A 14,254-nucleotide genomic window follows, 5' to 3' on the forward strand; every position below is an offset into this window, starting at 1 on the left:
ACTGAGCAACCAAGCCCACGGGGCAACTACCCAGCGCTCGAGGGGCAACGAGGGAGTCCACGGGCCGCGAGGAAAGATCCCACAATGACGCAATGAAGACCTCGTGTGCTGCAACTAAGACCAAATGCAGCCAAACAAATAGATAAACAAAAAAATGTAGAGCGTGTTGTTTCCGTGTCCAAAGGCTTCTCATTGCTTTGAGCACCTTCGCTTCCTCCTCCCCGTGCTCCTGTGGTCTGGCCACACTGGAACGGCTTGTTTCTCTGACAAGCCATCTCAGTCCAGTCCCTGGGCTCTTGCAGGGCTGTTCCGTCTCCCTAGAATGCTCTGCCCTCAGTCTCTGCACGGCTGGTGCCTTCCTGAGAAAAGCCTCCAGGTTGAATGGAGCTCCTTCCCCAACCGCCTATCACGCCACTCTATTTTATTTTCATCACCACCCAAAAAGATCCTGTTTATTTATTGTTTCTCATATGTCATGTACCTCCTCCCCCACTGTTGCTCTCTTCCCCTCCATTCGAATCCAAGCCTCCTGAGTGGATCTTGTTAATTTTTTTCAAGGCTGTGTTCTCAGAACTTGTGCAGTGCTTGGCGCATAGCAGGTGCTTAGTAAGTACTGGTTGAATCAATGAGAGAAGGAATGAGTCTCTTCTCATCTCCATCTTATCCTTTCTCCCAAGTCTAGCTCGAGACAAAGCCCCACTACGAGGTCATTTCTGACCATCGCAGCCTTTAGGGATATCTTCCGGCCATCTCCCTCTGAGTTCACGTCGCTGAATGGAGCTGGGGATCTCTTTTTGTCTCTTCCCTTTCCCCCTCCCCCTCTTCTGCCTGTCTCAGCACCCATCAATTTTTCCCATTTGTGAGGTGCTTAAGGTTTTAAAAATTTTGTTTTAATGCCATGGGTGAATTAGCAAGCCCAAAGCTGAAGATGAAATGGTCCTCCTACAATTCATATAACCAGTGCAGTGATCTAGTACCGAGGTACCTTACCCCTAGGAGGAATTCAAGGCACTGGATTCCTTAAGGGATACGGGTGTGTGGGACAGACAGCTGAAATAATGCATATTGAAATTATACCCGGGAGATGGCCGCAAAGTTCAATAAAGATCTCATTAAATTATCTCTAACCTATTCAGATATCATCGCAATAAGAGAAAAAGCTTTTGGTTTACGACTGTTGGCAAAAACCAAAAAGAATACCAGTTGTTTCAGCTTCTATTCTATTTTCCTGGGTATTTTTACATTATTATTCTTTGAGATACACTTTAGAATCATTTTAAGACTTTTTTAAAATTGTGGATGTTTGATATAGATTAATTCAGGAGTGTTGATGCTGTTATTGCATAATAGCAGGGAAATTAATATGCACATTTCTAATATAAATGGAAATAGTTCTAATTTCTTAAACAGTTAAACATGATGTTATTTAATATAGGTTTTTATCACATCTCTGTATATGAGAGATATAGATATATGTATATGTATGCATTTAAGTACATATAATCTTAAGCATGTATTCATTGGAATCAATAATGAATGTTAAATGCCTTTTTAACATTTCAGTTGAGGTCAAATACTAGTTTACCTTTGATACATGAATTCCAATATTGAATTATCCTTTGGTTTCTTGAATTTTTCTCTTAATAGAAATGTTAAATCATGTTGCTAGCATTTTATTTAGAATTTTGGTATAATATTCACAAATGACATTAGTCTGTATTTTTCTTTATGTATCTCATCTTTTGGCATCAGTTTTATGATGGCTTCATGCAAAATATTTGAATGCTTTTCTTCTTTCTTTATGTTCCAGAATTGTGAAAATGGCAGGCAGAGGAATTACCATGTTTTAGAACATAACTCATGATGCCACTGGGATTTTTATCTTTTATGCAAGTATAGGGTGACAGTCATGAGTGGAAATTTTCTCTATTTACTTCAGAGCTTTTGGTCAGTTTAGGTTTTGTGTTTTTATCTATTTCAGCAATTTATTTCTCACTTGTTTTAGAAAATCATTTTATTCAAAATTGTGCAAAGGGCAAAATAATTTTCCAAAGTGTGTAATAGGAATTTTTTTAAAAAAAAATGATAAATCACTCTAAATCCTACCATCTACCTACTGTCAATAGTGGTAGAATATTATTTCATCTTCTCTATGAATATCTATAGATGGATGGATAACTAGATAGATGGTAGAAATAATTTTGTAAGAAATGGATCTTATCTCACATGTACTATTTAAATAAAATATTGATAGTAAATATAATATGAATATTAATTTTAGTTGAATTTAATAAGATAAAAAGAACTTGAAGGGAAACTGAAGGAATTATAGAATTTAAATAATTGTTTATTTACTATTAGAGATAGTTCTAAATGATTCTTCCAAGATTAAGAAAGGGGATTTAAAAGTCACTACAAAGCTGAAACAGTTAGTTTTTTACTCAATGGTTGAGATTTAGAGATTTAATGAAGATGAACTCTGAGATAGGAATAATAGAGGGATTGACATCACATCTTTTCCCATTTCCCTCTCCCTATCTTGTAAATTTTGTCACTGATATTTTTTCCTTTTTAAGGGTTTATTAGTTTTACATTTTTATCTTTAACCATATTTCCCTCAGCTATTCAGTTTAAGTCCTGTATTCACTGTTCGTCATTGTTTTCCCCCTTCAATTTCTATATTTCCGAGTTCTTTCTTTTGAATCATTTTTGCTTGGTAGGATTTCACTGTCAAGGAGTTATTTTCAAGAGGAAGTCATGGGGGCTTTATACTCTCAACTTTTAAATTTTGGAATTGTCTGTCTATTGCATTTATATTTGAACACAAATTGGGTAGGTAAAGATTTTGCAACCTACTTTCTCTTGAAATGTTATAGAATTTATTAAATGACTGCATTGTATTTCATTAAATGAATGTCAATTAACAGTCACCTATTCTCAATTTTCTATTATTATAGCAAGTATATTATCATAAGTGTATTAAGTGAAATTTCTGGATCAGAGTATAAATGCACATTCAGTTTTTTTGAAACATATGCTAGCTCTTTGTAGATAGATTATTTAATATGTATTCCTGTCAGCAGTGCATAAGAGGGTCATTTATTTCTATCATCATTAACAGTGGATTTTCTTAATTCCTTGAATATATGCCAATTTTGTAAGAAAAACCAAAATTTTCTTATATTTTAAATTCTGTTTCTTAGTAAAGTTTAATATATTTTGAGCAGTTATTAACCGATTTGATTTTTAATTTTATGAACTGCCTCTTTAAGTCTTTTACTATTTTCTATTGAAGTGTAGCTATTACTTTATTGATTTGAAAGAATGTCTTGGGTATTATGGATAGTTACTTTTTCATGTATATTGAAAATATTCCTTCATTTTGTTTTTAACTTTCTTCATGGATTAAAAGGCTCATTATCTTCGATGGATACTAAAACTATTAGATAAAAATTTAATGAGGAACAGAATATCTGCATAATTTCAAAGTATTTTGCCACAAATCATGAAAAGAACCGTAGTAACTTCATAGTGGAGAAAGTTGGCAGGTAGTACCTTAACCAAGGGGTGAAAATTAGTGTCAGTAATAATGAGACATTATGGTCCTCCTGCTATGCGGCACTAACAGAGACATAATATCATTTATGTAATACTCTTGCTAAACACACAAAACTTGAATTTAACCTTGAGAAAACATGAGCAAGCCAAAACTGAAGCACATTCTATAAAACAATTAGCCTATACCCTTCAAAAACATCTATAGAGGCATGACAACTAAATGTGTTATGTTCCACTGGATTTAATTATGTACCAGAAAAATGCTATTAATGACATTTATTGAGACAATTGGCAAAATATGAATGTGTAATGTAGATTGTATAATAAAACTGTATCAATGGTAAGTTTTCTGATTTTGATAATTGAATTGTGGTTGTGAAGATAATGGTTATACCGAGGAAGATATACTGAAGTAGGGATGGAAGGCACCTGTTCTTAAGTGATTCAAAATGATATGTATAGGTGGGTGTGTATCTGTGTGTGTTTGTGTGTGTGAGAGAGAGAGAGAGAATAATGAAAATGCAGCACAGTGTTAATAATTGATGAATGTGAGTGAAGGTTATGTGTGACTTTCTTAGTATTCCTGTAGTTTCTCTTTGGGTTAGAAATTATTTCAAAATAAACCATTAAAAATTCTTCCCTGCATAAAACATGTATATAATGAAATTTTATCAAGGCTTTTTTAAAAAATAATTTTTGATTTTTGTGCCGTGTTTGAAAAAACCTTCTTTATCTCAAGGTCGTAAGCATAGTCACTGACGTTTTCTTTCTGTGGTTTTATTTATTTATGTTGAAAAATTTGACCTATCTGGAGTTTTGGTGTGGGAACAAGAAAATAATCCAGGTTTTTTTCTCCCAAATGTATAACCAATTTCCCCCACAACATATATTAAATAATCTTTCCTCACTGGTGTCAAAGGATATGCTTATCATGTACCTATTGTGTGTGTATATATATATGTAAATATAATATATATTATGAGGCTTCCCAGGTTGTGCTAGTGGTAGAGAACCCTCCTGCCAATGCAGGAGACTTAAGAGACTCAGGTTTGATCCCTGGGTTGGGAAGATCCCTTGGAGGAGGGCATGACAACCCACTCTAGTATTCTTGCCTGAAGAATCCCAAGGACAGAGGAATCTAGCAGGCTACAGTCCCTAGAGTCACAAAGAGTCAGACATGGCTGAAGCAACTTAGTACACATACAATATATATATTTAGTCGTACATATGTAATATTTCTTGATATATTCTGGACTCATGGTGTTCCTTTGATGTGTTCACCTGTGTATTTCTCAGTACTTATTTCCCCCCAACTCCATAATTTTTCTGGTCATTTTTATGTATTTACTTTTCCAGAAGATTTCCAGGACAATTTCCTTGGGGATTATTTGATTTCAGATAACATACGAATCAATTCAAATGGGTTTACTGCATGCATGTGAGACATTGTCATGTGATTAGAGTAAAAGGGAAACAACCTGCATCACTCAATCATGAGGGGCCTGGGTGAGGGATCTGGGTAAAGCACCTGGCAGAAATACTTAGACTCTCACTCCAGTCCTCTGCCAGAGCTATTATGTGACTTAATCTTTAAAGTTTAGTGGTTCAAATTTTAGGAGAAATAATTGAATTGGTCACTGTCCAACCAATGATTTCTTTCTCTGATTCAGGTACTTGTAAAGGTTGCTCAAGACTTTTTATAAGGGGAAATGTCTTAGAAAATGACTGTGGGTTTGGCAGGCATCCTAAATAATGTCTAGTAAAAGCTCTTTGATAATGATTATTTTAGTCCAAGTATAAAGATGGCCTTTCCATTTATTCAAATTTCTTTTTATGTTACTTCATAGAGTTTCTTAGCTTTTTTTAAAAAATGTATTGTCCCCAAATATATATTTAGATATTTTAGGCTTTTCATTATTTTGAGTGGAATCTTCTTTTCCCCCCATTATATTTATTTGAATGATTGACTGGTCATTTTTTGTATATACAGAAGTAATTAGTCTTTATAGTTAATTTTAACTGTACTTTATTGACTTTTCTGATCATTTCCTTGTGTAGTCAGTTGTTTCTCTTGAATTATCTAGGTATAGAGCCATGTTATCTGCAAAGAAAGATTGTTTTGTCTTCTTTATAACATATTTTACATTCTTAAAAAATTCTAGTATCTTTATTATGATCAGAAAGAAATCAATAAGCTCATTTTCATTTTGCAAATCCAGAAAAAGACAGAACTATTGTGTTATATTTGGGAAGTCTAACAAAAACATGAGGCCGGATATTGAACTTCTTGGTGACTTAACTGGAAGTAATCTGTCCAGCCCACAAACCAATCATCAATCCATCCATCCATCCATCCATCCAGCTAGCCAGCCAGTCAGCCAGCCAATAAATGTTTTCTTTTTTTTATACCATAGATACTTGTAGATACAATAAGAAAGACACAGTCCCCGAAGTTAGAGAATTTAAATATAGAAACAAACACAAAAGCAAGCAATTAAAATAGTACAAAAGGCAAAATACATGGTGTTAATGAAAGCACACAGAAATGGGCACCTAAGCCAACCTTGGGCGATCAAGGAAGGCTACTGGAAGAGGGTAATGTCTAAAAAGATTTCTGAAGGAAATATTTGAATGGAAGGAAGGCCACATTCTCAATAAATACATTATGCCATTTAATTGCTTTGAAATTTTAGTGATTAACCATTCTGAAATCTTCGTGAATCTCTAGATTTTCAATTTGCCTTTGCAGCTCAAGGTGCCAATGGGACTCTGGGGAACCCCACCCTGGATACAAGTCTACTGGAGGAGTTCTTGGGCAATGATTTCGATTTCGGAGCCTTGTAAGTAATAAGAGCACTGCTCTCCATCTGGTGTTTAAAAAGTTATGAAATAATTAAATGAACTGGGAAGTGCTTCTTCCTTTTCTGTTTTCCGGAAAAGCTTAAGTAGAGTTGGCATTATTTCTTCTCTTAATGTAAACCTTCTGCAAATTTCACCAGTGAAGCTAACTAGGTCTGGAGTTTTTTGGTTTGCTTTGCCTTTTTTTTTCTAACAGGAAGGCCCTCCCTTCCAATTCTGTATCTTTAATAGATATGGGGCTATTCAGGTTATCAATTGTTAATTATCAACTTAAGTAGTTTATGTCTTTCAATGGCTTTATAAATTTCACTGATCACCTATTGAATTTACTGGCATAAGATTGTTCATCACATTTCCTTATTATATTTTTAATGTCTGTAGAATCTATAGTGAACAAGTGTTGTCATTGATATCAGTAATTCATGTCTTTTTATGCTGATAATTTATCAAGAGATTTATCAGTTTTTTAGGCTTTTAAAGAACCAGGTTTTGGTTAAAATTATATTCTTAATTGTTTTTCTGTTTTCTATGTCATTGATTTCTGCTCTTATTTTCTAATATTTATATTGCCATGCCCACTTTCTTTTTTATTTTATTTTATTTTATTTTTTGTTTTATTAGTTGGAGGCTAATTACTTCACAACATTTCAGTGGGTTTTGTCATACATTGATATGAATCAGCCATAGATTTACACATATTCCCCACCCCGATCCCCCCTCCCACCTCCCTCTCCACCCGATTCCTCTGGGTCTTCCCAGTGCACCAGGCCCGAGCACTTGTCTCATGCATCCCACCTGGGCTGGTGATCTGTTTCACCATAGATAGTATACATGCTGTTCTTTTGAAATATCCCACCCTCACCTTCTCCCACAGAGTTCATAAGTCTGTTCTGTATTTCTGTGTCTCTTTTTCTGTTTTGCATATAGGGTTATCGTTACCATCTTTCTAAATTCCATATATATGTGTTAGTATACTGTAATGGTCTTATCTTTCTGGCTTACTTCACTCTGTATAAGGGGCTCCAGTTTCATCCATCTCATTAGGACTGATTCAAATGAATTCTTTTTAATGGCTGAGTAATATTCCATGGTGTATATGTACCACAGCTTCCTTATCCATTCATCTGCTGATGGGCATCTAGGTTGCTTCCATGTCCTGGCTATTATAAACAGTGCTGCGATGAACATTGGGGTGCACGTGTCTCTTTCAGATCTGGTTTCCTCAGTGTGTATGCCCAGAAGTGGGATTGCTGGGTCATATGGCAGTTCTATTTCCAGTTTTTTAAGAAATCTCACACTGTTCTCCATAGTGGCTGTACTAGTTTGCATTCCCACCAACAGTGTAAGAGGGTTCCCTTTACTCCACACCCTCTCCAGCATTTATTGCTTGTAGACTTTTGGATAGCAGCCGTCCTGCCTGGCGTGTAATGGTACCTCATTGTGGTTTTGATTTGCATTTCTCTAATAATGAGTGATGTTGAGCATCTTTTCATGTGTTTGTCAGCCATCTGTATGTCTTCTTTGGAGAAATGTCTGTTTAGTTCTTTGGCCCATTTTTTGATTGGGTCATTTATTTTTCTGGAATTGAGCTGCAGGAGTTGCTTGTATATTTTTGAGATTAATCCTTTGTCTGTTGCTTCATTTGCTATTATTTTCTCCCAATCTGAGGGCTGTCTTTTCACCTTGCTTATAGTTTCCTTTGTTGTGCAAAAGCTTTTAAGTTTCATTAGGTCCCATTTGTTTATTTTTGCTTTTATTTCCAATATTCTGTGAGGTGGGTCATAGAGGATCCTGCTGTGATTTATGTTGGAGAGTACTTTACCTATGTTCTCTAGGAGTTTTATAGTTTCTGGTCTTACATTTAGATCTTTAATCCATTTTGAGTTTATTTTTGTGTATGGTGTTAGAAAGTGTTCTAGTTTCATTCTTTTACAAGTGGTTGACCAGTTTTCCCAGCACCACTTGTTAAAGAGGTTGTCTTTTTTCCATTGTATATCCTTGCCTCCTTTGTCAAAGATAAGGTGTCCATAGGTTCGTGGATTTATCTCTGGGCTTTCTATTCTGTTCCATTGATCTATATTTCTGTCTTTGTGCCAGTACCATACTGTCTTGATGACTGTGGCTTTGTAGTAGAGTCTGAAGTCAGGCAGGTTGATTCCTCCAGTTCCTTCCTTCTTTCTCAAGATTACTTTGGCTATTCGAGGTTTTTTGTATTTCCATACAAATTGTGAAATTCTTTGGTCTAGTTCTGTGAAAAATACCGTTGGTAGCTTGATAGGGATTGCATTGAATCTATAGATTGCTTTGGGTAGAATAGCCATTTTGACAATATTGATTCTTCCAATCCATGAACACGGTATGTTTCTCCATCTGTTTGTGTCCTCTTTGATTTCTTTCATCAGTGTTTTATAGTTTTCTATGTATAGGTCTTTTGTTTCTTTAGGTAGATATACTCCTAAGTATTTTATTCTTTTTGTTGCAATGGTGAATGGTATTGTTTCCTTAATTTCTCTTTCTGTTTTTTCATTGTTAGTATATAGGAATGCAAGGGATTTCTGTGTGTTAATTTTATATCCTGCAACTTTACTATATTCATTGATTAGCTCTAGTAATTTTCTGGTAGAGTCTTTAGGGTTTTCTATATAGAGGATCATGTCATCTGCAAACAGTGAGAGTTTCACTTCTTCTTTTCCTATCTGGATTCCTTTTACTTCTTTTTCTGCTCTGATTGCTGTGGCCAGAACTTCCAACACTATGTTGAATAGTAGTGGTGAGAGTGGGCACCCTTGTCTTGTTCCTGATTTCAGGGGAAATGCCTTCAATTTTTCACCATTGAGGGTGATGCTTGCTGTGGGTTTGTCATATATAGCTTTTATTATGTTGAGGTATGTTCCTTCTATTCCTGCTTTCTGGAGAGTTTTAATCATAAATGAGTGTTGAATTTTGTCAAAGGCTTTCTCTGCATCTATTGAGATAATCATATGGTTTTTATCTTTCAATTTGTTAATGTGGTGTATTACATTGATTGATTTGCGGGATATTAAAGAATCCTTGCATTCCTGGGATAAAGCCCACTTGGTCATGATGTATGATTTTTTTAATATGTTGTTGGATTCTGTTTGCTAGAATTTTGTTAAGGATTTTTGCATCTATGTTCATCAGTGATATTGGCCTGTAGTTTTCTTTTTTTTGTGGCATCTTTGTCTGGTTTTGGAATTAGGGTGATGGTGGCCTCATAGAATGAGTTTGGAAGCTTACCTTCATCTGCAATTTTCTGGAAGAGTTTGAGTAAGATAGGTGTTAGCTCTTCTCTAAATTTTTGGTAGAATTCAGCTGTGAAGCCATCTGGTCCTGGGCTTTTGTTTGCTGGAAGATTTCTGATTACAGTTTCGATTTCCTTGCTTGTGATGGGTCTGTTAAGATCTTCTATTTCTTTCTGCTTCAGTTTTGGAAAGTTATACTTTTCTAAGAATTTGTCCATTTCATCCAAGTTGTCCATTTTATTGGCATAGAGCTGCTGGTAGTAGTCTCTTATGATCCTTTGTATTTCAGTGTTGTCTGTGGTGATCTCTCCATTTTCATTTCTAATTTTGTTAATTTGGTTCTTCTCTCTTTGTTTCTTAATGAGTCTTGCTAATGGTTTGTCAATTTTGTTTATTTTTTCAAAAAACCAGCTTTTAGCTTTGTTGATTTTTGCTATGGTCTCTTTAGTTTCTTTTGCATTTATTTCTGCCCTGATTTTTAAGATTTCTTTCCTTCTGCTAACTCTGGGGTTCTTCATTTCTTCCTTCTCTAATTGCTTTAGGTGTAGAGTTAGGTTATTTATTTGGTTTTTTTCTTGTTTCTTGATGTAAGCCTGTAATGCTATGAACCTTCCCCTTAGCACTGCGTTTACAGTGTCCCATAGGTTTTGGGTTGTTGTGTTTTCATTTTCATTCATTTCTATACATATTTTGATTTCTTTTTTGATTTCTTCTATGATTTGTTGGTTATTCAGAAGCGTGTTATTTAGCCTCCATATGTTTGAAGTTTTAACAATTTTTTTCCTGTAATTGAGATCTAATCTTACTGCACTGTGGTCAGAAAAGATGACTGGAATGATTTCAATTTTTTTGAATTTTCCAAGACCAGATTTATGGCCCAGGATGTGATCTATTCTGGAGAATGTTCCGTGTGCACTTGAGAAAAAGGTGAAGTTGATTGTTTTGGGGTGAAATGTCCTATAGATATCAATTAGGTCTAGCTGGTCCATTGTGTCATTTAAGGTTTGTGTTTCCTTGTTAATTTTCTGTTTAGTTGATCTATCCATAGTTGTGAGTGGGGTATTAAAGTCTGCACGCTTCCCTAACCAGGAAATCTTGACAAGCCAATCGTCTAACCCCACCTACTGGGTTAATCCTCCACAACAAAAAGGAACCACAGACCTCCAGAATACAGAAAGCCCACTCCAGATACAGCAATCTAAACAAGATGAAACGGCAAAGAAATACCCAACAGGTAAAGGAACATGAAAAATGCCCACCAAGTCAAACAAAAGAGGAGGAGATAGGGAATCTACCTGAAAAAGAATTTAGAATAATGATAATAAAAATGATCCAAAATCTTGAAAACAAAATGGAGTTACAGATAAATAGCCTGGAAACAAAGATTGAAAAGATTCAAGAACTGTTTAATAAAGACCTAGAAGATATAAAAAAGAGTCAATTAAAAATGAATAATGCAATGAATGAGATAAAAAACACTTTGGAGGGAACCAAGAGTAGAATAACGGAGGCAGAAGATAGGATAAGTGAGGTAGAAGATAAAATGGTGGAAATAAATGAAGCAGAGAGGAAAAAAGAAAAAAGGATCAAAAGAAATGAGGACAACCTCAGGGACCTCTGGGACACTGTGAAACGCCCCAACATTCGAATCATAGGAGTTCCAGAAGAAGAAGACAAAAAGAAAGGCCATGAGAAAATACTCGAGGAGATAATAGCTGAAAACTTCCCTAAAATGGGGAAGGAAATAGCCACCCAAGTCCAAGAAACCCAGAGAGTCCCAAACAGGATAAACCCAAGGCGAAACACCCCAAGACACATATTAATCAAATTAACAAAGATCAAACACAAAGAACAAATATTAAAAGCAGCAAGGGAAAAACAACAAATAACACACAAAGGGATTCCCATAAGGATAACAGCTGATCTATCAATAGAAACCCTCCAGGCCAGAAGGGAATGGCAGGACGTACTGAAAGTAATGAAAGAGAATAACCTACAACCTAGATTACTGTATCCAGCAAGGATCTCATTCAGATATGAAGGAGAATTCAAAAGCTTTACAGATAAGCAAAAGCTGAGAGAATTCAGCACCACCAAACCAGCTCTTCAACAAATGCTAAAGGATCTTCTCTAGACAGGAAATGCAGAAAGGTTGTATGAACGCAAACCCAAAACAACAAAGTAAATGGCAACGGGACCACACCTACCAATAATTACCCTAAATGTAAATGGGTTGAATGCCCCAACCAAAAGACAAAGATTGGCTGAATGGATACAAAAACAAGACCCCTATATATGCTGTCTACAAGAGACCCACCTCAAAACAAGAGACACATACAGACTAAAAGTGAAGGGCTGGGAAAAAATATTTCATGCAAACGGAGACCAAAAGAAAGCAGGAGTCGCAATACTCATATCAGATAAAATAGACTTTCAAATAAAGGATGTGAAAAGAGACAAAGAAGGACACTACATAATGATCAAAGGATCAATCAAAGAAGAAGATATAACAATTATAAATATATATGCACCCAACATAGGAGCACCGCAATATGTGCGGCAAACACTAATCTTTTTAAATGTGTTTATTATAGGCCATCTGTATATCTTTTTCTTTGATGTATGTGTTCAAATATTTCCTCATTTTGTATTTAAGTATCTTTTCATTATTGAATTATATTTCTTCATATAGTTTGAAATCTGTGTCCTGTTCCAAAAATATAAATTATTAATATTTCTCACCTAAGAATTATCTGTTTTTCTTAATGCTGCATTTCAGTGAATGTCTTTTATGATGGAAATTTTTTTTTTTACTTTTATGGTAATTAGTTTCTATGCCCTTTAATAGGAACTTGACTACAAAAATCCACGGACATATTCTCCTGTATTTTTTAAAAAGCATTATGGGTTTGGTTTTTATGTTGTCTATGATCCTGTATGCAGGTCAGGAAGCAACAGTTAGAACTGGACATGGAACAACAGACTGGTTCCAAATAGGAAAAGGAGTACATCAAGGCTGTATATTGTCATCCTGGTTATTTATCTTATATGCAGAGTACATCATGAGAAATGCTGGACTGGATGAAGCACAAGCTGGAATCAAGATTTCTGGGAGAAATATCAAAACCTCAGATATGCAGATGACACCACCCTTATGGCAAAAAGTGAAGAACTAAAGAGCCTCTTGATGAAAGTGAAAGAGGAGGGTGACAACGTTGGCTTAAAGCTCAACATTCTGGAAACTAGGATCATGGCATCTGGTCCCAACACTTCATGGGAAATAGATTGGGAAACAGTGGAAACAGTGGCAGACTTTACTGTGGGGCGCTCCAAAATCACTGCAGATGGTGACTGCAGCCATGAAATTAAAAGACGCTTACTCCTTGGAAGAAAAGTTATGACCAACCTAGACAGCATATTAAAAAGCAGAGACATTACTTTGCCAACAAAGGTCCATCTGGTCAAGGCTGAGGTTTTTCCAGTAGTCATGTATGGATGTGAGAGTTGGACTGTGAAGAAAGCTGAACACCAAAGAATTGATGCTTTTGAACTGTGGTGTTGGAGAAGACTCTTGAGAGTCCCTTGGACTGCAAGGAGATCCAACCAGTCCATCCTAAAGGAGATCAGTCCTGGGTGTTCGTTCATTGGAAGGACTGATGTTGAAGCTGAAACTCCAATACTTTGGTCACCTAATGTGAAGACCTGACTCCTTGGAAAAGACCGTGATGCTGGGAAAGATTGAAGGTGGGAGGAGTAGGGGACAACAGAGGATGAGACAGTTGGATGGCATCACTGACTCAATAGACATGAGTTTGGGTAAACTCTGGGAGTTCGTAATGGACAGGGAGGCTTGGCATGCTGCAGTCCATCAGGTTGCAAAGAGTTGGACATGACTGAGAGACTGAACTGAACTGATGATCCAGTTCAATTTAATCTTGTGTACGATATGAGGTTGAGGGTCAAGGTTCATTTTTTTTTCTCATATGAATATTCACTTAATCCAGCACCATATGATGAAACGGTCTATCTTACCCAGGAAATTACTTTATGTACTCATTGAAAACTTAATTAATGGTATAAGGTTGGGACTATCTCTGGGATTGTTTTTTTAAAAATATATTTCTACTATGTATTGATCCTTATGCTAACATTATAGCTTTGAGATTAAATTTGCTTTACAGTAAATCTTGAAGTTATGTAATGTAATTTCTCCAATTCCGTTCCTCCTCTTCAAGTTTGCTTAGAATATACCAGGCCCTTTATACCTGGAAATAAATTTATATGCTTATAAATTTTTACCAAAGATTGTAGATATGAAAATGTTGGGTCAGATCATAACTCTATGTTTAACTTTTGACAACTGCCGTATTATTTTCCAAAGTAGCTGTCATTTTATATCCCCAACAGAAACGTTTGAAGGTTTCAATTTCTTCACATTCTCAGCAAAACTCATTATCTATCTTTATTATTATTGCCATCTGAGTGAATCAGTGAATGCAAAGTGTTATCTCATGGCTTTGGTCAGCAATTCTCTAATGTCTAATGGTGTTGAACACCTTTTCATGCATTTATTA

General features: G+C 35.6%; 1 protein-coding gene across 1 annotated transcript in view; it reads left to right on the forward strand.

Annotated features, from left to right (window-relative positions):
• MYRFL (myelin regulatory factor like) overlaps positions 1-14,254 on the forward strand; it is a 122,567-nt gene that overhangs the window by 18,942 nt on the left and 89,371 nt on the right. The window contains exon 2 of the mRNA XM_043447547.1: positions 6,287-6,398. Coding sequence (XP_043303482.1) covers positions 6,287-6,398 — 112 coding nt within the window. The remainder of the gene's footprint in view (positions 1-6,286; positions 6,399-14,254) is intronic.

Source organism: Cervus canadensis, chromosome 25 (assembly GCF_019320065.1).
Source record: "Cervus canadensis isolate Bull #8, Minnesota chromosome 25, ASM1932006v1, whole genome shotgun sequence".
Taxonomy (NCBI): domain Eukaryota; kingdom Metazoa; phylum Chordata; class Mammalia; order Artiodactyla; family Cervidae; genus Cervus; species Cervus canadensis.